General features: G+C 33.4%; 1 protein-coding gene across 3 annotated transcripts; it reads left to right on the top strand.

Annotated features, from left to right (window-relative positions):
- Window positions 1–40: 40 nt before the first annotated feature.
- LOC105209586 (fibronectin type-III domain-containing protein 3A) lies at window positions 41–24,051 on the top strand. Of its 3 annotated transcripts, none has more exons than XM_011180044.3 (8): window positions 41–191; window positions 2,593–5,382; window positions 16,591–16,772; window positions 18,692–18,965; window positions 19,269–19,717; window positions 19,794–20,003; window positions 20,067–22,472; window positions 22,877–24,051. In XM_011180044.3, the coding sequence occupies exons 2-8, from the start codon at window positions 2,841–2,843 to the stop codon at window positions 23,756–23,758; spliced, it is 6,945 nt and encodes a 2,314-aa protein (XP_011178346.1). In that variant the 5' UTR covers window positions 41–191; window positions 2,593–2,840; the 3' UTR covers window positions 23,759–24,051. The 3 variants fall into 3 exon arrangements, with proteins under 3 accessions (XP_011178346.1, XP_028894569.1, XP_011178347.1); XM_029038736.2 differs by lacking the exon at window positions 41–191 and adding an exon at window positions 220–405; XM_011180045.3 differs by lacking the exons at window positions 41–191; window positions 2,593–5,382 and adding an exon at window positions 12,927–14,646.
- Window positions 24,052–24,557: the final 506 nt, after the last annotated feature.

Raw genomic sequence — 24,557 nt, 5'->3', positions numbered from 1 at the left:
AAACGTACTCCGTGTCCGTTGTCGCAAGTGAATTTGGCTTTTTGGGTCTCCGCTCATCGCAATGCTGAAATTTGTGTTTTAACTGGTTCGGTGCAACAATTGCATTAGTGAGGTAGCACTGCACTAGTTGAAAAATACATACATATGTATGTATTTAATATAGAGCTTCAGATGTACACATACATATAAAGGTAATTGTACTGATGTTGGATGCAGCAGAAACTATACAAAGAATATTCGACAAAACATGTAATATTAGTATAAATCAACCTAAAATCCACTGGAAAGCTACGTACATACATATATACAAAATATGTAACTACAAATGAAAGTGAATATGAATGATTGTCGGATAGAATGCAAAAAATTAAAGGGGAAACACAGTTTTGCAAATAAAAATAATAAGTGAGTGCAAGCGATATACATATATGTATATGTTATTTATATAAAAACAAACTTATATTTACCCCATTAAAAAGAGTGTGTGTATACAACATACAATAATACAAGTACTTCGTTAGTTCGTCATTCATTTCTTCCAGATTTGCCACGTCATTTTGAAATCGACAACAGTTGTCTTTCTCTATCTAAGTATGTACATAAATATTAAAAAATATTTTGACGTGATTGTAAATTGAGGGAAATATTCAACAATAACAAATATGTACACATAAAACATACATACATAAGTATATGTGTCAGTGTATTTTTTATAATTCGTAAATAGGTATTTACGGACATACATATGATTATGTACATTGTACGTGCAAAACTTGCTTGTAAAAGCCATCGTCCAGTGCCCAGAGCTGATTTCTGTAGTTTTGTATATGGACATACATATGTATAGTAAATACGTACTAAGTTATCGTTGTTGCAGAAAAAATTACAATATGCCGACATATTCGTTATTGCCTTAGTACACATTGTTATTTAGTTCTTTAATAAGTTATATTAATTCTATAGTCTATCTGTAATAGGCAAAATACAATTTATACATAAATGCAATATTTGTTTATTTATGTAGCATACATATGTACGCAATCATATTAGTCATTTACATAATGTATGTGCTGTAAACTAGTAATTGTTAACTATTATTGGTAAAGAAGAGAACCTATGGTCCTATTGTAACAATAGGATACGACGTTATATGTACCCTTGAAATTATGGATCAGCAATAACTTAAAGTGTAATATATAAATTTTTTCTAATTACTTATAAACCAAACACAATTTGAATTAATGAATAATTTAATTTTTCTATTTGAGATTTTGTTATGGGTTGTACCTGTTTAATAGGAATATTTGTTTAGAAAATGCTGCATAATTTATTCTTCTTCTTCTTAGAGCTATAAACATGTTTGACTAAAAAGATATGAAGTCCATTATCCCCGTCGTCTTATACATACATATGTATACTTATTTGCATGATACAACAAGGCATATATACATTACATATGTATAATATGTACATATGTATGTATGGATATTATGGTGCGTGCACTTATAGCCGATGACTATATTGGTAAAATATCCACCCAACTTGTTGCGCAAATGTTCTTTCTGTTGTGTTCAGAATGAATTAATCGGAATTGTAATTTTTGTTTCACTAACTAAACATACTAAGAGAATTCACCATGCAATAGTACTAACTGGACTCCATCAGGATCTCCCAGTTAATATGTCAGACAAATGGTATCTAAACTTTCATACATGTGCATACATATGTATTTATAATAATATACATATAATGCAGGCCAGTAAATATAATAAAAGATAAAAAATATTTCTCTGTAATAAAATTACAAATCTAAAATTTAAATTAAACTATCTTTGTGCTTTGCTATAAATGGTGAATAAGGTGAAAGCTCTAACTTTCGTATATGTATGTACATACATACATATGTATATGATGGCATTAAGGCGAGAAACATCCGACTTATATTCGGGAATCTAACCACGAAGCGAACGGATGTATAGAAGAACATCTCTCCGTATTTATATATGTTCGAGCGTACGTGTGTGAATAAGAGGAACATAATCAAACATATGTTCGCTGTAAAATACGTTTTTTGACGTTTATTTTTAAATTTTGCAAACTTTTGTCGTAGTTTTAACATTGTTTTTAAATATTAAAGGCTTCTCATTAACGTACATACATTTGTATATGTAAATGTATATGTACCAACATATGTTGCCAAGCAAACATTGGTGAGTGCGACTTAATTTCTATTTCAAAATGCTACTGATATTTATTTATACCTTTTATAATCTCTTGACAAGTCTTTGAAACTGTATATAGTAATAAGTTCGTGGCCATTGTCGAAAATAAAATAAACTTTTGGTACATATGGACATTTGCGATATGTACATGTGTGCATATGTACACGTTACACGTTGCATTTCATGTATCAACAATATGTTTTATGTGTTTGTAAAAGAAAAAGGGCGAAAGAGGAAATTTAATAATGTACATATGTAGCATCGTATATTTCAATATACATAAGAACTTTACATTGATTGAAGATTAATAGCATGATTTGTTGTTGATATAGATATAGACATGAGTGTTCTCTTCTTTATCTTATTTCAGATTTGTTGCTAACTTTATTTCGCCAGCATAAATTCATTGAAATTGAAGCACAAAAGTCACAAAGATCTAATTCAAATCTAAAATCAGTTAAAAAAACGAAGTTTCGTTCGGTCAACAATGAAAACTAATGTGTCTGTATAAAAAACTTTGAATCAATATACAAACACCAACATCGCATGGTTTCATATTATAATGTAGAAATTTAGTGCCAGTCGCAGAAGCAGCTACATACTTTATAATTCAAACATATGTTGGATATGACCACCCAGGTGTCCACTATCGCTGCGTCATCTCAAGCTATTGCCGAGAAGACAACGGGTCTGATGAGTACCCTTGATTCGCCGCAGACAGTAATCACTGACCATAGAGCGTCATTTTTCTTGAAAAATTCTAGTGTTGAAGAAGTTGAAGTATCAAAGGATACACCAAACTCTTCAGTGAAGCCATCCTCTTCACAGCCTACAAAAAAACTCTCTGCGATTCCGATATCGACAAGTCGGGCCCAGTCATATAGACGAAATTTGCCTTTTGTGAAAATAATACATGCACCATCTGTTTTAGGTAGATCACTCATATATGATGTCGAAGATACATGCCTAAATGGCATAGCCGTTGAATTGTCAATGATGCAGTGCGTTGATAATTGCACACAGACTGATACTTTGCGTAACAAAGGACCTATATTTTTGACGAATAAAGTAGCCGAACAATTAGGAGTAAACGTGGAAGTTAAAAGAGAACACAAAAATCAGAAGGAGAATCGAAAGCAGAACTCAATGTTAAATGAGATCTGTGAGGAGAACGATGGGGTTCTTGCAATTGCTCTGGATAGAAAAAATGAAAATGGCATTGAGAAGAATTTGGGGGAAGATGAAAACTATGTGTTGTTCAGTGAAATCGACTTTCTAGATATGAAGAGTGTGCGTAGTAGAGGTAATGAAGCTACATCTGAAATAAAAAGTCCAATCGGGTGCGATAATTTTTCTAAGAAACCCATTAGTGTTTTGGAAAATGAACAATCTTCTATAAATTCTGATAATATTATCGAATGCAAAACGCATTCTAGTTCGGAAAGTTTTCTAGAATCAGTTGAATGTACTTGTAATGCTGTTACACAATTGAATTGTGATTGTGAACAAACTTTAGCGAATTGCACTTATCAAGAACGCATTATTGACTATGACAATTTCCGGATTATTGAACACGTTATTGATTGTGCACATGAAAGTTATTGTAAACATGGTGAAAAAATGAAATGTGATATTTCTTGTAAAGAAACGGAAGAGCAGAACATAGAAAAAAATAAAGAAATTAACTTATCATGCCGAGAGTTGGTGGCATTTATCGGTGAAAGTTATCAAATTATCAATAATGAACATCAGTCAATGATGCAGAACCAAGAGCAGATTGATAAACATATATCTGTAGAGTCACCATTAATGTTAGATACCCATCATTCCAGTAACGATGAAGATATATATTGCTCTAGTGATGCAGATGATATCATGGGTTCACAATTTACAAATACGAACTTAGATGAAAATTTGGATAACAATAATAATAAAGGTCAATCCAAAGGTGTAGCACAAAGTTTTAATGGAACTAAGAACCAATCACCAGAGTCCAACAAACAAGCGATTGGGACAACTAATTCAGTTTCGATTGAGCCATCAAAACGAAGGAAACAGCAAACGATATCAACGATTCAAAATACCACGCCATCAATGGCATTAGCTCTGAAGGCTCTAAAATCAAAATTGACGCCATTGGCCCCATCATTTCATCCCGCACGAATAAAATCACAATCGACTTCATCCACAACTAATGCCTCATCATCGATGTACGCCTATGAGCAGACAGCAATTTGTTACCAACAAGAGCCGCAACTGCCTAAATCGCAGCTACCGTGCCTACAACAATCAGCAACTACAACTACTGTGCAGAAAATGAATTTACATCAATATCCACAATTGCAAGAAGAACAACAATATCAGCTACAAGTTGTACCAATGGTTCAATCAAGCTACTCTAAAAGTTATTTTCAACGCCAACACAATCCCTCATCATTACAAAATCTGCAACAAGCAAATAATTTTTCAATATCCTCTAACGAACATTCGCATCATGGTGATGGATTAGCAACTTTACGGCAAACTCATCTAAATAGTTCACTTAGTGCAACTACTGCTGCAATCCCATCAAGCACTTTGCCCATGGCCCCTGCCAATCCCACGCAGCAAGCTCAACTTTACCCGGTTCAATTGATTTCAATGGCTACGCCAACTCTAGCAGTCGATGCCAGTAATAGTATTGGTCAGCGACAGCAAGCATGCACTACTTCAACTGTAGTAGCCACGGTTGGTAATGGATCCACTCCTTGGCCACTTTTAGAGGCAACACCTGTTTTTATTGACTCACATGGAGAATTCCACACTTTCTGCCCGACACATGGTCACGCAGCTCTAAATACAGTATCAGTAGAAACCGTGGCCAGCCCTCAATGTGTGTCATTTAATCAAACAACTCTCAGTTCCACACGACGGAACATTTCGCAGCCTTCACATTCCAAGCACTTTCAGAATCCGTTACAACATCAAACTCCGGTGGCATCCACGAAAATTAATTCGTCTAATCATCTGATGGTACAAAACGCAAAAGTAAACAATCAAAACCATCAATCCCGTCATCAGCAACATCCCCAACAACATCAGTTGCATTATCACCAGCAACAGCAAAAATTGGATTCGGACTTTATACCAAACATTTCTGGCAAGGGCAAACTTTACGGAGGTAAGTGAACACTTTATTGCTCATTTATATATCTACTTCTGTGTATATTTTTAACCATTTACCATAAACATTTATTATTCTCGTGACATATTTTATGTAAATAAATTGTCTCATGACCACTCTCGGTTGTGAAAGTACACTTTTTAACTATCTTTCAATTGTATCTAGTCGACAAAGACAAAAACACTAACAAACAATTTAATTCTGATATATTAACAAATATTTAAAAGCAAAGTGCCAATGAAATACATTTGCTGCTTCTGTTGTCTTGTTAGGTCGGAAGGCTTCTTGCATTGGATCCCCTGCCTAATATGTGGTAAAGTTTAAATCCAGCTTACCCCTATTTTTATTGACATGCTCTTTCCAGCAAGGCTTAGTATGTGTGTCATAAGAGTATTATTTATATAAATCTGATGGTTTGCCGATTTTTTCAAGATAAAGTCTACGTGAATTGATTTAGAATTGTTTAGTTTGATTCCCACTTATTTAGTAATTGCATTGTCTGCTGTCTGAACTCGTCGAGTAGATGCTGATGTTGACTTTCCAGCTGTATAGTCTATTAAGTATAAAGCAATTACTTCGCAATATTTTTTGTGTAACATGCATTACAAAATGAGCAGCAGATCTTAATTTCTTAGCAACTAAGTTGTTAAGAGTGTTTAATAGTTTTGTTAACATAACGGTTGTTTGCAACATCTAAAACTAAACAAGTTAGATATAGGGTTATATATACCGAAGTGATAAAAATGGAAAATGGGCGTGGCGTCGCCCACTTATGGGTCAAAAACCATACCTGAGAAAATCCTCGACCGATTTCAATGAAATTCGGTACATAATATTTTATTGACATCCTAATGACACGGATGAAAAATGGGTTCACAACCACACCTACTTCCCATGTAACTCAATTTTGAATTCCATCTTATGCCTTCACTGTATAATATATACGTTAGGAACCAATGAAGATGGCGGAATAAAACTTTACACAAATACTGTATTAGAGCTGTTACATCACTTGTGGAGAAATTGTCGAGATCGGACTATAACTTTTCAAGGTCCCTGATATCGAACATGAAGAACTCAGTGCCTAATTATAGGTTTTTCAAAAATACAATGGGCTTTATTCCACATATATAGGTTAATATGTGATTTAGCTTAGCAAAATTAAGTGAGCGTATAGTCATGGATATAGTGTACATTGGTGGGAAAATTGAGTGAAATCGGTTCAAGATTGCCCTCATATACTATTAATGATGTTTTTCATTATTCTATTGGATTTTATGCCGCATATATGGGTTAAATTGTGTTATTTTAATAAATCATCATCATCAATATATTGCGAGAGTATAAAATGTTCGGTTGCACTCGAACTTGGTTTTTCCTTACTTGTTATACTCTCGCAACAAAGATGCTACGAGAGTATTATAGTTTTGTTCACATAACGGATGGTTCTAGTTCTAAAACTAGACGAGTTAGATATAGGGTTATATATACTTATCAAAATGATCAGGGTGACGAGTAAAGTTCAAATCCGGATGTCTTTCTGTCCGTCCGTCTATCCGTCCGTCCGTGCAAGCTGTAACTTGAGTAAAAATTGAGATATCTTGATGAAACTTGGAAGACGTATTTCTTGGCACCATAAGAAGTTTATGGGCGTAATCGGACCACTGCCACGCCTACAAAATGGCAATAACCGAAAACATATAAAAGCTATAACTCAGTCATAAATTAAGCTATTGACGTAAAATTTGGTATGAAGGATGGCACTACGAAGGTGCATAATTAATCCAAATCACGTGTAAAAATTTCACAACTGTCGGAAGTGTTGGTTTATTGAAAAAATTATGAGATAAATATGTATTGGAACTACGTTACAAGCGAAGCACCAACTTATAAGTGGTTTACTAAATTCCGAATCACGCTAAATGAACACCGGTTACACTGAAAGCAATGGATACCTACTGCTCGACTATCTATCTTGAAGAGCGTTCTTTTATTTTCTTTCCTATACAGTGATTGTTATATACTGTCATAAGAACTTTTGAAGTGACAAAAATATTTTTGAAAAGTTGTAAGATTGCTGTAATCGGTGTATCGCTCCAGAGGACAACTATGTATAATTATAATTAGGAATATTATCATATATGTATGTACATAAATTCCATATTATTAAGTATTTGTTAGCTCGTAAATGGAATGTCGAATATGGCAACACTATTTGGGGGAAGCAATGCAAAATGTGTCGTTTCTAGAGAATACTTGAAATCCATCTAGTTTCTGCGACTAGGTACTGCGTATATGAGAAATACGATGGTAATGTGGTTTCATATTCATGGCGCTCTCATAGATTTGGTTTTGAGTCTGGTAACTCGTTCTTCGGCTTTCGTGGATGAGTATTCGCGGTTATACTGTCAAATTAATACGCTCCTTAAATTACCAAAAATAGAGATGCAATATAAACATTACATTATTTTATTTTTTCGTCAATACTAGTGTGTTTTGTAAACTTTTTTTACCACTTTAAAGGTACTTGAATCGCACATGTTTAAACGAATTATATTTTTTTTATAGAATTTATAGTGTTTGATTATATGGATGTAGAAATAAATGTAAATATATATGTATGTACGTTTACTCTGGAAGATCAATTAAAAAAATGATTTCTAAAAAGAAACTAAATCGAGTTAAAAAAATAGAAATCCAGATACCACAAATTTTTAAGCACTTTATACAAACTGTCATACAAACTAGCTTTGAAAGAGCAATGGAACTAAAGTAAATACCATACCTACACATGTATGTATGTATGTATGTATGTACATAAGTACAAGATGGCATAGATTGGGAATGAACATTAGCTACACAAGAATATTTTCCAGTTGAAACACCGAAAATTCCATTACAGCGCATTCCAATAAAAATTTGCTGTACTGAAATCTTATTGCTCGCAACAAAGAAAACAGGTTCGGTTGCCACACTGTTGCCGTTCCAGTAATTTACTGAGTTTATTCAGATTCATATGCGCTCATTTTGTCGAATTCTCTTTTCTAAATGAACGAGTACTCGCGATGTCTTCTGCATATTACCACGAGGCAACTAAGAGTGAAACAAGTGTGCGGAAAGCGTCACAAGTGATAGCGGAGCTATCGACCGGTCTACTGGACTGCCTCAATGCAATGCTTTAACTGGATGGTTGGTCTGGTTTGGTGGATGTCTGTATGTTCATTCGTTCATTCGTTCGTTCGGTGGATTGATTGAGTAGTCTAGCGGATGTGGCAGTTGACTGAATGTTCATTGCTCGCTCGGTCGGTAGAAAGTCATACCAAAATGGAACGATTAAGTCCAAATCCAAATCGAATGGTTTAGTCGAACTTAGTAAACAGTGTCATAGTCTTATTTTATACTAAACCAATAATTTTTTAAACAATCAAATTATAAACCTACTTATAATCATATAATATATTTACGCAAATACATCTATACAAATATAGTATACGTATATGTATGTATATATGTGTGTGCAGACTGGTATATGATGTAAAATACCAGGCAATTCAATTGATACTCGTATATGTACATATGTATATTCATTGTAAATCGAGGAATATATATACTCTAATATATTGGCAATACATTTTTTTTGTAAAATTTTCATAAATAGAGTGAGGTAACCAAATATTAAAATCATTAGCACAGAATATATTGCTTCTCACAGCTTTCTGCATATTTGCAAATTGGCAGCATAAAACGGAGAACTGCATTAAACGGGCGAATCGTCGAGCAGAAGAATTCGTACGAGGAATTCCAGTTTCGGTCAAAGCGAGCAAGAAAATAAAAATTGAGTTTTAGTGACGCGAGATATTTTTCAGATACCGTCATTGTGAACTCGTTGAAGTTTCAAAATGTGGAAATTGTGGAGTAACAAAGAAACCATAAATTAAAAAGTGAATGAAAATACTAAAGTTCAAGCTTTTAATCAAATAAAATAATTCTAGGCGTTCATATGTATAAACTGATTACATATGCATATATTTAAAGTGCTTAATATATACATATTTATAAAAATAATGATAATTGTTAAATAAAATGGAAAATGTTTCAAAAATATAAAGAATGCAAAAAGCAAGTCGCAGTCGCAGTTGATTCCAAGAATAAGTATACATATATGTTTACGTATATACGTATCTGCATACTCATGGTTGATTACATATCATTGTTACACACACGTTCGAAAGTTTTTGCCCTCTTTGCTTTCTTAGCTTGGAACAGGGGATTCACTTAGTTCATTTCTAAACACTCAGCAAATAGGCGACAGGGCGCGGTACAAAGTCGTAACAAAAATACAATTGAAAAAATAATTGTGCCCGCTTAACGTGTGACTGGAGCGACTATTTAACTCGCCACTCAGACTACATAACATGTATGTATGAATGTAGATATTTTCTATGCGCGAAACATCGACAGAGCAGCAGATTGCAAAATTCACAATTTCAATTGTTGTTTCCGGTGCGAAAATTGTGTCGAGTAGTAGTAGTAAATAGATTCAACAAAAAGTGGAAATTGTAAATAATAACAGAAAGTGTTAAAAAATAATTTCGAAGGCGTCAATAATTTACGAATAAAATAAAATAAAATATATTGTTATGTTATAACACATGCATATATAAAGAAAAAAGTGTGTCAGTGTAAGTTGTGAGAAAACTGACATGCAAAATAGCATACATACATAAAAAAATGAGAATAAATATATACATAAGTTGTGCCAAAAGAGTTAAAAAGGAATTAAAGAAATGAAGTAAGTGCTGCTTGGCCGATGTGTGACGGCATTAAGTGAAATCAGAGGTAAATAACCTCTTTAAAAAACGCCAGAAAGTAAAAAGAAACTTTATTTAAAAAATTGTTATATACCAATAAAGTTACGAATAGTATTGCCAACACAATATCCGTTTTAACCACCCACTAATGTAAATTACATGAAAATATTATACGTATGTTGCTATGAACATACCTAAATTATAAATTTATAAACACGCATTCGAAAATTTTATTGTAAACCTTTCCCTGAGTTAATATTAATTAAAAAAACGAATGTTTCCTATGCCATAACTTCTTTTCACCTGATGCATTGTGAACACAAATTGTTATATACATATATATGCCTACCTGGAGTTCAATGAAAGATCAATACAAAATCTTCAACTGAAAGTGTTTACAAAGTGTAACTTAAATTTTCTTCTTAGTTTGTTGTGATGAATTCTCAATATCTGGTTCAAATTCAATAAAATAATATGAATTTTCAGCTAGAAATTGATGGTTGGTGGTGCATATTTTTCCTATGAGGTAGTTTAGAGTGAAATATTATATGTATATATATGTAATCACATATTTAAAGACTTGCATAAGTATTTGCACAAGCATAAGATATATAATGAAGTACCCAATCTGAGCGTAGTTTTTGTTGATTTATTGAAATGTATACATTTATGTAAGTACATACATACACAATTGCAAACGTAAATGGTACGGGAAAATAATTAAAACTTAGAACAAAACTATATTTTACTGCTTTTTGAAAAATATTTGTTTTAATGAAAATTCTATAACTCGAAGTTTTTTTGTGGATTATGGTGATTCGAGTTAGAGAAGTTCCACACATGTAAAATTGAAATATTAGTGTAAAAATATTGTGATCTAACCGTCTTGACCCAGTCATACAGCATAAAAATAATGAATATAAATTATTATTGAAACAATCTTCTTACCTTTGGCCCATATTAAAATGAATTTTCAGAAATCAGTACTAATGCAAATATAAATGCAGGACATGGGAAACGATAATCAGCAAAATTTCGGAATATCAAAACATTCCTATTAAACTTTACGTTCTAAACTTCCCTTGTATATTGTGTTTTTAGAAAGATTAATCTTTGTCATATCATTGTTTTATCCAACAAGCAGTATTTAGTTTTCAGTCAAAACATACCATCTTCAACTAGTTAAAACTATAGAAAACATTTCTAGTTGGATTATGAAGCGAAACCAGCTCTCAAATAAAACATCTAATATTTTTCGACCTCATTATATAATTGATTTAAGTCTGATATATTTTGTCTAACTAATTGCACCTTGGATGGAAAATTCTAAATGCAAACTGGTATATCTCCTCCAAAAAGAAGCATTTATGACTTCTCTTAAAAGCCAATACTTCAGTAATTTGGGCAACATTAAGGTTATCAAATAAAAGCATTTATGTACACATATATGAACATACATATATTCATACATATGTAGATGTATACAATATCCACTAATATAGTCCCGACATAAATATTTGTAAATGTGTGCGCTGCAATTAATAATTAATGCTAATATAATATAATTATATGTATGTATACACCACATGTATACAACACATCACATTCCATTTATTTTCCCTTAGAAAATCTTTAAAAAATGAACCCATAAAATTAACAATTTTAATTAAAAAGAGAAAACTAAAAATAACATATTTCATTGGATTAATTGTAATGAAATAAATAAAATAAATTGTTATTATTTGAACTATTTAAATTTATGTGATAGATCAAGAATGATAGAAGACAAGATTACGACAGGCGTTTACAGTTAGCTTTTTTGGGTTTTTAGTTCCTGTTGAGTGACAACTTTTACGACCCCGAACACGCGAGCAAAACAAAATTGCACAGTGGTACAAAACAATAAAACCAAAACAAAGAGCTGTAGTCAAGGCTAGTGATTAATTATTATTTAAAATTCTAAGTGAAAAATGTATTAACTTGAAAAAGAAGTCCGCAATGGCGGAATTAAACAACAATAGTACAAAAAAGTCGTTTATAAAGAATTTTTTTCACTTTTCCAAACAACAAAAAAGTTGGCAAAATGGCGAATTTTTTGTAACAAAACATATAATTTTAATTATAAATATGCATTATTATATTGGATCATTTTATAAATGAAGATTTTAAGAATTACGTTCATTGTGATATTTTATCTGCACATTATTCAATTTGGTTCACTATGTTTCACATTTCCGTTTTCCATTTGACAATTCTTCTGTTGCCTATTCCCATTCGTGGGTCGTGAACGCTTCAGCCTGTCGTAATCTTGTCTTCTATCATTCTTGGTGATAGATACAATTTTTACTTTGAGTTTTGGTTACTTCCGCTTTGCTATATTTTTATACTCTCGCAACAAAATTTCTAAGAGAGTATAATAGTTTTGTTCACATAACGGTTGTTTGTAACACCTAAAACTAAACGAGTTAAATATAATCCTGATGTCTGTCCGTCTGTCTGTGCAAGCAATATCTTAACTTAGTACACGTATTCCTTGGCACTAATTCCTTCATTTTATGGTATATACATTAGGAACCAATGAAGACGGCGGAATAAAACTTTACGCAAATACTGTAATTGAGCTGTGACATCACTTGTGGAAACATTGTCCCTGATATCGAACATGAAGAACTCAGTGCATAAGGGTAATTTTTCACCGGAAATAGCGGTAAATCTCTCAGATATATTACTGTAATTCAGAGGGAATCTTTTTCTTCTAATAATGTATTTCTGTACCAAAAAACAAATACGGTGGGCTTTATTCCTTATACATCGCTTAATATGTATATGAAATATCTTAGCCAAATTAGTCTTAGTTAGCTTATAGTCTTGGATATAGTGTACCTGGGTGATGAAAATGAGTGTAATAAAATTTCATCAATAAATTGCGAGAGGATAAAATGTTCAATATCGTATATATTTTTATATCTACTTTTCAGATATTATAAAACCAATTTGAATGAATTTGAACAAAACTGCCCGATAAGTTTAACTGATTTATGTGTGAAATGCAATAATAATATCTAAAAATTATAAATAATATTAATATAAAATCTGTAGAGGAAGATACCAAATTTAAAAAAACTCCAGCTAAATTGTAATGTCTTCCATAACGTTAAAATCATATTTTTCTCAAAAAGTAATAATTTCCACATGCAAAAAAGCTCCACAGCTTTAGTGCATTCGCGCAAAAAATAATAATTAATAACAAAAAGTTATATTGAAACGTAATAAGCACTATATGAACCTGTAAGTTGGACGGTTGACATGGTTCGTTTAAATGTCTCAGCTACTCCGGAACAAAACCCTCCGCAGCATAATCAATTACATTATGCCAATAATAATTCCAATAAAAATGCTGGTACTGGAGCTGTAAATAAGAATATTTCCTCATCTTCATCATCGACATCGAGTCTAAATAGTAATGCCTCCTCCTTTGAACCGCATCATAATCAATTGCAGCATCAATTCCAACAACAGCGTTTACATCATCAGCATCAACATCATAACACAAATCAAGTTCGTCAGCAACGGTCTACTAACAATATATTGATGGTTGTACCACAACAGCAGCAACAACCAGTTTCACAGACACATGCGACACAGCAGCAGACCCAATATGCACATGTGCCCTCGCTCACATCGCAACATCAGCTCCCTCAACAACACAGTTTTGCTCATCATGTGCATCATCAGGCACCATCACAGCCTAACGGAGTTGCTATGTCAATTCAACAACAACAGCACAAACAACCACCATCACAACAATCACCTTCAGATATTTCTACATCGTCGCTTCCAGCTTCACCACCTCTACTTCAGCAGACATCTACTGCGTCTCAAAGTGCGCAACTAGTGCAGCCAGTCTGTGCTATACATCATCCACAACAACATCAACAGCAATTTGCTTTAGTGGCTGCCATGCATCAACATTTAACAGCCGGTTCTGGCATCAGCTCTATACAACCACAGCATGTACATCTTTCTCATGGTCCACAGGTACAGCAACCTCAAACACAGCCGCAGGCCGCATCACTACAGGTGCAAGCTCATACGGGGACATCCCAACAACCTCAAGCAACTCAACATTCTCAGCAACTGCTAAAAGAAAAAAATCACGAAAGTTTATATGGTGTAGTTAGCGGAGGAGGAGGAAATCAATCTAGCGGGAGCAACCTTGGGATATCTGCCAAAGAATCGCCCACTAGCGGATGTGGCACTTCTACTGTTAGCAGTGGTACTACAACTGTTGCTGCTCATCGTACACCATCCACGCCTGGTCAATTATATATTCAATATCCTGCCGATTTTTATCCGGCAGAGTATTACATTACCCCTCATACACACGATAACATGTGTCCACAACACCCACATCATCATCAAGCGATGTGCGCAATGTCAACAGATTACGGTAAGATAACCGAGTAAATGGGTTATTAACATCATTCCGAATGACTAAGGTTTTATATGAAAATCATTTTCAAATTAAAAATGCGTTGGGACATTTCATGATGTTATAATGATTATTCTTAAATATTCATGAAAAAGTAAACATTATGTGAGGTTCAATTCAGCTTTAAAAATTCGCAAACACTCCCACAGCTACTAATACGAACAAATATACGATGGCAATTATACAATTGTATATTCTATTTATTACATATCGGTTATAATGGCTTGAATATAGAAATTCTAATTAGGGCTCCGCTTCGGTAGCGAAATAGTCGTTAATTTTAATTTTTCTAAGGATTCAGCATTCACTAAGAGCATTAGATCTTTTGTTGTAGCCATTCGGGCCATATACATAAATATATATGGATGTATGTATACATTTTTAATGAAGTAGAAATTCATTCACTTTGCATTTGCAATCGTACCTGAATGTCGATAGCCACTTAGGATGACAACGACAACTTTAATAGATTCGCTTTCATCATCTTGAAGTGATCAAGCTATATCTATATATTTGTCCACATGACAAGAAATTGAGATATGTTTTATAAAAATAAAGGTTGATAAAAATAGCATATGTGATCGCTAACTATATATATATATATGAATGGAGTTATGTTTGTACATAAATATAAATAAGTACAACTAGATTGATATTGGAAATAAATGAATTCGATAAATTAAAAAAAACATATATCAGTTACCAATATTTACTTAAGGCTTCACAATTTACTGGGGATGCATCTGATAGAAAGCTTGATCACGAATTAGTTTTAATGATGGAACGTGTAAGAAAAATTTTAGTAAAATTCCTTGGGGAAGAAAGAGAACTTTAATAATGATGTTTTGCATAGTTTTTATCCACAACATGGTATTTGTGATACCGAAAGAGGGTGTAACTTCTTTATAAGCGCGCACACCGCGGTTGGATTAAACTCAAGCTTAGACTTTGTTCGATTAACCGGTTCTATTTTCACACAAGAGAATAATCTAATAACAAACATACATACATACATACATATTTTTTTAATACCTTTTCAACTAATGAAGGTCCTACTTGGCATTCTTTTGTCATAAAAATAGTATACAAATGTATATATGTACATATTTATATGGACACGGGCGTATGGTTATTGTATAACGTGAACCGTTCATTGTTGTTCTTGAGTTTATGTTAACTTCACTTACAGCTTGTTAAATTTAAATGAGCGCTTGACTTCACTTACTAACCAAAGGTGTCTCGCCGTCTCGTCTGCTACTTCACTACCTCTTTGTAACTCATCGCGTCGATATTGTCTTCGTGCGCCTTTGATTGATAACAACACCAACTTATGTGTGTATTTGTGTAGCTAATCCTGTTATACATACTAGAACAAATGTTTAAAGAGCAGACGTCATTTACCACAAAGAAATAAATAGGAGGGAGCAAATTTATAACTATATACATACTTATGTACATAGATGAGAACATAATATGTTCATTATATTGCATCGATATTCTTTATTTAGCCTCTTCCGGGAGGCAGTCACCCCTTAGATGAGAAGAACTGCTGCAAATGATTGAAATTTGTTGATTTTATTTTATATTTAAATTTTTTGATAACTTAAATAATTCCTCCAATAAACAATCAATATGCCTTCATCTAATTAAGTTACTCAGATTTGATAAAAATCTGGTAAAAATGGAACAGCCAGCTGAACAAACGTAAATTTGTTTCCGTTATTTAAGGGTCAAATTAGAGCAAGACGCTGTGAAGTTAGTATTGAGTTTAAATAATGAATATTGGAAACAATATATTCGATTTTCTAAAATAATATCATCCACATCTCTATCCAGTATATGAAATATTAAATACTTTACGTAAACAAAGGTAAAACCTTTTTATTTGTCAATTATTTATAGGTCCAACAACAGTTCAAATGGTTTCCCAAAATCGTCCGGCACCGATTACAGTGCCAGTACAAGTCCCGCAAGGTCAAATGATGCAGCAATATGTTAACGAGAACGGAACTTTTGCACATGTTGTGCTATCACCCCAATATCAACAGCTCCATTCCAGCCAAGGACATATACATACACCTTTCGTAAGTCTATTTTCTTTAAAACAACATATGAACAGCCGCGTAGATATTTTGACAAAATAGGACCCATGGTGAATGAGGACAAAATATATAAAGAAAATGTTTCTAGATATTCGAGATTCAAAAGTTTCTAATTTTTACATATAAATTATTTTAATGTATATCACATTTTTTTGATTGGAAAATATTGCTTTAAATCACGTGTAGATCAATGTGATTTCAATAGAGGTGATTACAGAAATATTTTATTGTTTAAACAAACATATAACATTACTTTTAATTAAAACTATAATCTTAGGAAAAATATATAGATTAAAAAAATTAAAATTTTTTTCATAATTATCTTAATTTTTTAAATTCATAGTAATACTAAACAATAAAATCAGTAAGTCACGATTACCGAAACGCCAATACAATGGAAGTATTAGAGTGAACACATACACACGTTCAAACTCTTATATTTAACGTAAATTCCTGGTTGTGCTCTTTGGCAATTAAACGATAGAGGACTTACAGGGTCTATTTCAATCTTATAATAAATTAATAATCGATTAGTATTTTTTTATGTCATCTGTGATAATGATTATTTTTTTTTGCGTGAATTTGGCAACCCTTAATAACAGAGGTAACTTGGAAATATCATATATAATATATATAACTGGAAAATACTTGGGCAAAAGCCACGTCAAATTTGTAAAATACATACATATTCAATCAATATGTTTTTCCTAAATTAATATAGTGTTCGTCATAAAATGGAATTTAACAATTATATGAAATGGGAGTCGCAAAATGACAAAACTAGAAAATTTTTTGAAATAAATGTAACCCTAACAGATGCACCAGTAAACAATATACAGTTGGGCTTCGATTATCTGAGATGGACAGAACCGGAAGTATTTTGAATAAATTTTGTTATGTTTTTATTTTAACTAAAATGAATATACATATAATTTAATTTTTATAATGCTGAAATGAGGTTTTCGTTTTATATTCATATAAAAACAATATAAGGGAAACATTAAATCTGCATACTAAGTGCTGGCAAATGATAATTAGTCAAGTTTCTGCTGGAAAAGCGTTTCTTTACTCAAAAAATTAGCAGGAACTAGTAGAAGAGAGTGTCAGCTGATCGCATGAGAGCTGCTAGTTTCTGCTGGTGGAATTTTCGCTAGGAGCCGTCAGATGTAGAAAAAGCTGTTGAATGAATATGTAAATCAGGTCTGCTTTGAGCATTTGCTTTGATTTATGTAGTTCTTTTGAATGATTTTTTTTTATTAAAATTAAATTAAATATTCTTTAAATAACGATGAAAACACAAATTGTGAACTATTTAGAATTTGGTATAAACGATAATATAACGGCATATGTGCAAATATTAATTAATTGATTGTTTTTTATTATAAAAGTCAATTGAATTTTTACTGTCATTCATTTACTTCAGTTTAAAAGATCTTGAATAACAATTTATTCAATATTATATTGATTAATTTTTAAGATGTAATACGACGGAATTACCAAAAACAGCACTCGGATGTATGTATATCTGCTAATTTCTGCTAGTTTTCCGTTTCTTTACTTTTGCTAGCTGTGAGAGTATCTTGCATTTTTTACATTTTCCTCTCCTAAAAAGCAAGTAGCTGCCAGCAGTAAATATACAAAGCTATTATTTTACAGTCTAACAGAAAATAGAAATTGACTTAATGTTAAACAAACACAGAGAAAGAAAAAACAATTCTGGAAATTAAAGGTAATCGTGGTAAATCGATGCATAAACAAAGTTTAATTTTATTTGTTTTTCACGCATTCACGCATAGTCGAGGTCCAACTGTAATTATAATATAGTAATGATACTTTCAATAGTACACCATGATAACCTTAATTAACAAACTCAACTGTGTTATCATTACAAAAAATTTTAGATGCAAGCTAGTGGATCTTCACAATTTTATTCCACGCTTCCAGCGGGATTTGCCCCCAGCCCAAATAGTGGGCCACATTTCCACACCTTGGCAAGTGGACACTTGCAGACGCAACAACCTTCCCAACTTCAAAAAGCAACAACACAACAACAGCAGACGGGATCTCAAACTTTATCACATTCGCCTTCACCTCCAAATAGCTATCATAAAGACGAGCGTACCCAACGACAACACACAAAATTATTACGAAAACTTGAGAAACAACGTGAGATGAGTGAGTATTTTTTTGTAACGTTGGTTTGCCTTTATACTGTTTATATTAGTCCATATGTTCGATATTTATCAATTATCCTTTTTCTACATAGAATTATTATAAGATATTTTTCCTCTCCTTTGGTTCACGACTATTAAACACATTTACCATATACATATGAATATGAAAAGTATATTTAGGGAAACACCTAAAGAAAATTGAATAATAATTATCCTTAATAATATTTAATAATACAATTTTAAATGTATTTTAACCGGGTATATAAAATATATATTATTTTTTTATTTTATTTTTCATTAAAAGATTCTGGTACTTCAGCACCGACTCAAATACCACCTCTTCGCCGTAGCGATTTAAATGGGTATCATAAACTTTCAGTAAACTCTGCCAACAGTAGCCCAGTCAATGGCACGAAGAATTGCGATCAGGTTACTACAAATTCAGGGGGTTCGCCATTGGTTACAACTAATTTAAATTCTTTAAAAAGTTCGATTGACAATAAAAATCTCGCCCAGTTAAAACAGGATACATCCCCACTACAGCAACCATTAAAACAACATAATATTCATTCTCAAACTGCGCAACGAAATGGGGGCATGATACCAAATGTATCCCCAAGTGGGATAAATTATGGTGTAAATTTAGCTAGTTCTACAGGAGATAAAGGAGAGTGCAATTTAAACATTAAAGAAGATGAGGAGGAAACTCATGCTTTGATTATAGAGCAATTATCTGCTATACAAAAACCAAATGTAAGTAAAAATAGATTTTTCGTTTTGGGGAAATCCATTTAAAATTTATCGTACTTCAACTTTATTAATTTTTAAGGTAATTAATTTGACTTCACGGTCAGCAAAAATTATTTGGGAGGCGCCAATAATGACTGGTTTACAGATTGATACTAGAAATCTACGTTATAATGTGTTGCTTAGTGATCGTACTAAGGACGGAAAATACAAAAGTCTTTATAAAGGTGATTCATGTGAATGCATCGTACAAGACCTGCAACCAGGTCAGATGTATGAAGTCCGAGTGCAGGTTTGTTTAAATTAGTAATATATTAATAAATTTGTAACATGGAACTAATGTATATACTTCCAGGTATACTATAACAAGACGCAGGGAACCGCTTCTGAAGCATCTGAATTCATTACTCCAGCATGTGAACCAGATCAACCAATGCCACCTAAACTGGTCATGCGAACAAAGAATTCGTTGCATTTGCGTTGGACGAACCCAGCAGCAAATGGTTCATCAATTCAGCATTACTTACTAGAATATGACGACGGAAAATCTGGAATATCATTATCTACTCGTCCCTCACGCCAAAATATTGAGAATGAAGGGCATAATTTTGTCGAAGCAACGAAAACTAAAGGCAAGCACTACACTCTTACTAAATTACAGCCTTCGACTGTATACTATTTTCGTATGGCTGCCGTCAACGAAGTAGGTATGTCATTATATTCCACCATTTGCTCATACTGCACCTCGAATAATCCGCCGACTGCGCCGAAGCCTCCGAAACTACATAGCAGCAGTTCGACAACTATCCGCCTTTGGTGGGAACGCCGCCAACAGGATGGGGATTATGTATTGCAAATACTTGATCCCGATTCAGGTCATGGTTACCTTAATGCTTACAATGGCCCTGATACGAATCATGAATGTGGTGAACTGCGTCGAGCTACATCATATCAATTCCGGTTACGTGTAGAGAATGAAGCAGGCAGTTCTCCATGGTCCAATGAGGTTACATACCAAACAGCTTCTGAAAAACCAGGCAAACCAGGTAAACCACATGTGAAAGGAAAAATACATGGCACACATTTTCGAGCTCGATGGGATCCACCCACCGATATGGGAGGCGGCGAAATAATTCGATATTATCTCGAAATCACATCTGGTTCTAAATTTGAACGTATTTACAGTGGTACAGATACAGAGAGCATATGTGATCGGCTCCAACCAGGTACAACGTACCAGTTGCGTGCGTCCTGTGAAGGTCCTGCAGGCGTCAGTCCGTACTCTGATGTTGCCCATATTACATCAGAAGCGTTAGTACCTTCCGCGCCTTCTCCACCTTACTACGATAGTCCGCCTGGTCCATATGCGGCAGTTTTAAGGCTAGATAAACCAGAAAATAATGGTGGCGCCCCCATTTTAGAATTTGAAGTACAAATGCGTCGTTCTGTAGATTCACAATACGCTGTTGCTAATAAAACTAATGATTATTCTATTGTTTACCATGGACGAGATACGTTTTGTGTGGTCAAAGATTTACAACCTGGTTGGCCTTACGAGGTACAGGTTCGGGCAATTAATCGCATTGGTGCTGGGCCTTGGTCATCATGGTTCCGCTTCTCAGCAGCTGCGGCACCTCCAAACGCACCAGAAAATCTAAATGTCACAATCAAGTCGGCAACACATTTGTTAGTAAATTGGGAAGAGCCTAATAATAATGGTGCACCTATTCAGGAATATCGTTTAGAAAGCTTAACTACTGAAAATGAATCAGATCTTATTTGGGAAAATTCCTCACAAATATCATCATCCAACACCTGTTACCGTGGTGGGCAAACGAGCATCGATTTGCGGAATTTGTCACCTTTTACTATGTATTACTTTCGTGTGAATGCCATCAATGCGGCTGGAGTGAGTAAGTGGTCAACATGCGTAAACGCGCGTACAGCAGCCGCAGTCCCTGCTGCGCCACAAATCAAAGATTATGAATTTACTGCTAATGAATTAGTCTTCAATTGGACTAAACCTGAATGTAATGGTGCTTGCATCACTGCATATACCATCGAATGTGCAGAAAAATCAGTTACTATAACGGATGCAAATACCACACATACAATCGATGGTTTATTGCCCGAAACTACTTATAAAGTTCGCTTGCAGGCTATTAATAGCATTGGTTCGGGACCATTTTCTTCTTACACTAAATTTACTACATTGCCTTCGCCCCCGGATCCGCCAGCGCTTGAGTGTACAGGAGTGGGTCATAACTTTATAAAACTAAAATGGGGTGATGGGAAAAACCTTGATTTTACCAAATACTATGTAGAAATGTTTGTCCAACGTGCAAAAGAGTTCCAAATTGTTTACTCGGGTACGAGTTGCATGTGTAAAGTGAACAAGTTGCAGGAGAGCACCGCTTATACCTTCCGCGTATATGCAAGTACTGATCGTGCCGGGATCGGAGAATTTTCAAACGAATATATTTTCAGCACGACTCCAACTTTGCCGAACAGCATTAAAGCCCCACGGGTTGCCATGGAAGGAGCTGCTGCATGTTTACTAACACACGGTATTGGTAGTGTAAGTGGTTTCGTTCCTTCTGGGATACTTCCAGAAACACCTACAAGTTTTATTGCCGGGCTAGGAAACCTTTCCTTAGGTATACCACTTACTTTAGAATGGCAGAATTCAAAAAATTTATTCAATGATCCTGTGGAATACGTATTACAGTACGCAATTGGTAAAGATGGTGACTACAGACGGGTGAGTTCTACCAAATGTTGCTTATTGTTTTTATGTAGGAATGTTATACATGTAATAAGTATACATGTATGTACTTGTATACTCGTATTAATTCAAATTTGAATGAATTAATATTAGTTTGTGTAATTGTAATTGTAAAACTTGTTCATTTTATTAAAATAAATTAAAAACATTTTTATACAAAAAAAATTAACACAATACAGTAACAAATGACAGCAATAATGTAAACCATGCATAACATAAAACAAGAAACTTTAACATATTTTGTTATGAAATTATGAGGCATATATTTAAAAATCTATAATTAATAATGAAATGATATCGATTTTAAAATAAGCGTATATTACTGTGTGATAAAACAATAAAACGTGAATTTTGTGTAACTGTTTTATTTTTTCTTCTAGATTTACAGAGGTCCAGAAACCAAATTTACGATTGAAAATCTTGAGCCGGGAACTATGTATCAATTTCGAGTTTGTCCTATTCGTATTACTAAATCTGGTGATGACTTAATTGGACAATATACTTCAGCATTTCGCTACCAAGTTCCACATCTTTCAGCACTAGACGATATCGATGGCAACTTGTTAGGAAATATGAGTAACGTTTTTGGAGCAGGCAATAGAGGGATAAATAATAGTAACAACGGACCCATGAGTTGCCATGGTCATTCACACTTAGCGCATCATGTTCACAGCGTACATACACATCACTCTCACAGCCATACACAACACAACAGTAGACAATCAACGTCCAGTCTTCATCATCGTTCAGTAAGCGCATCCGCCGCAAGCTCAAATGGTTGTAATGGCCATAGCAGCACCAATATCAGCGATAGTAGTAACAATAGTGGTAACACTATACTTATCGGTCCTAATGCCATTGGCTTAATACCTTTGGGTACATCAATAGGAAATGAATTGACTACAGTGGAATTTGCTGGTTGTGAGGATCCACTACATCATCACCATCACCATCATCATCATCAATTTCTTAGTGGAAATGTTAGTTCAGGATCTGATTCCGTAGAAGCTGCACCAACCACAGCATCTTTATTGGCTGCTGCTTCGAATAATTTACTAACAAACAATACACTATTAGTTCATGGTATAGCTACATCCAATCATACTCAATATGGTGTTATACGCCGATATATAAGCAAATTAACTACGATATATACAAACCGGAAACGTTTTACTGATCAGGAAAAGGCGGTTTTATTTATGGTTTGCTTTTTGTTTTTCACGTTTATATTTGCAACGCTAGTTAAAGCACTAATGCGATAAGAAATAACTATTATAGAATCAGAATAAGTAAGCATTTTTTAAAAACGAATGCAATGCTTTTGCGTGAATTAGTCGACTAAGAAAAGGACCTCGAATTTTTGTAAGTTCAACTACTTAAAGTTCATATGTTCTAATCTGAGCCGCTAACGTCATATATATATGGTGATAGTTTATAATCTAATTCTACATTCATTCCACGTAATTTGTTAAATTGCAATCCTATTAAATATTTCTAGTGAAATTATAAAATCGAAAAACAATGATTTCTTTTATTATTTAATTAAAATATTTAACACACAATTGGCAACTGTGATACTTATATTTTAGTTAATAGGCCCACTTATTCGGGTTTATTTTTCATAAAGAATTTAAAAAGCAGATTTCGTTAACTTTTTCAGATAAATTTTGGATTGTAAATTAAATTGAGACAAACTGCAGAAATCAATAAAAATGGTGTTTCTTACAAAATCCTGTATTGGTTTAAAACACAGATAAAATCAAGATTACAGTGAAAATCTACTTTTACTCTTACTTGAAGACCCTAATTAAGTTTCAAGCTCACACAGCATTTTTATTTGAGTTTAATACATAAAAATCTTCCGAATATCAACAATGAAACATATAAATAAAATGCAATACGTATATAGTTATACGTCCGTTTCTTTCTCAGCTATACCATAAATTAAATCAAAATGAAAATCACGTTGTCGTCAAAATATGTTTAACACTATGAACTGGTCTTTTACTAACTTAAGAATGTTAACATACTGGCTAAAAATGGAACGTACAAAATTTAGTG

This window comes from Zeugodacus cucurbitae, chromosome 3 (assembly GCF_028554725.1).
Source record: "Zeugodacus cucurbitae isolate PBARC_wt_2022May chromosome 3, idZeuCucr1.2, whole genome shotgun sequence".
Lineage (NCBI taxonomy): Eukaryota > Metazoa > Arthropoda > Insecta > Diptera > Tephritidae > Zeugodacus > Zeugodacus cucurbitae.
Note: the sequence above shows the minus strand (reverse complement) of the source record. Positions and strands in the feature narration are given on the sequence as shown.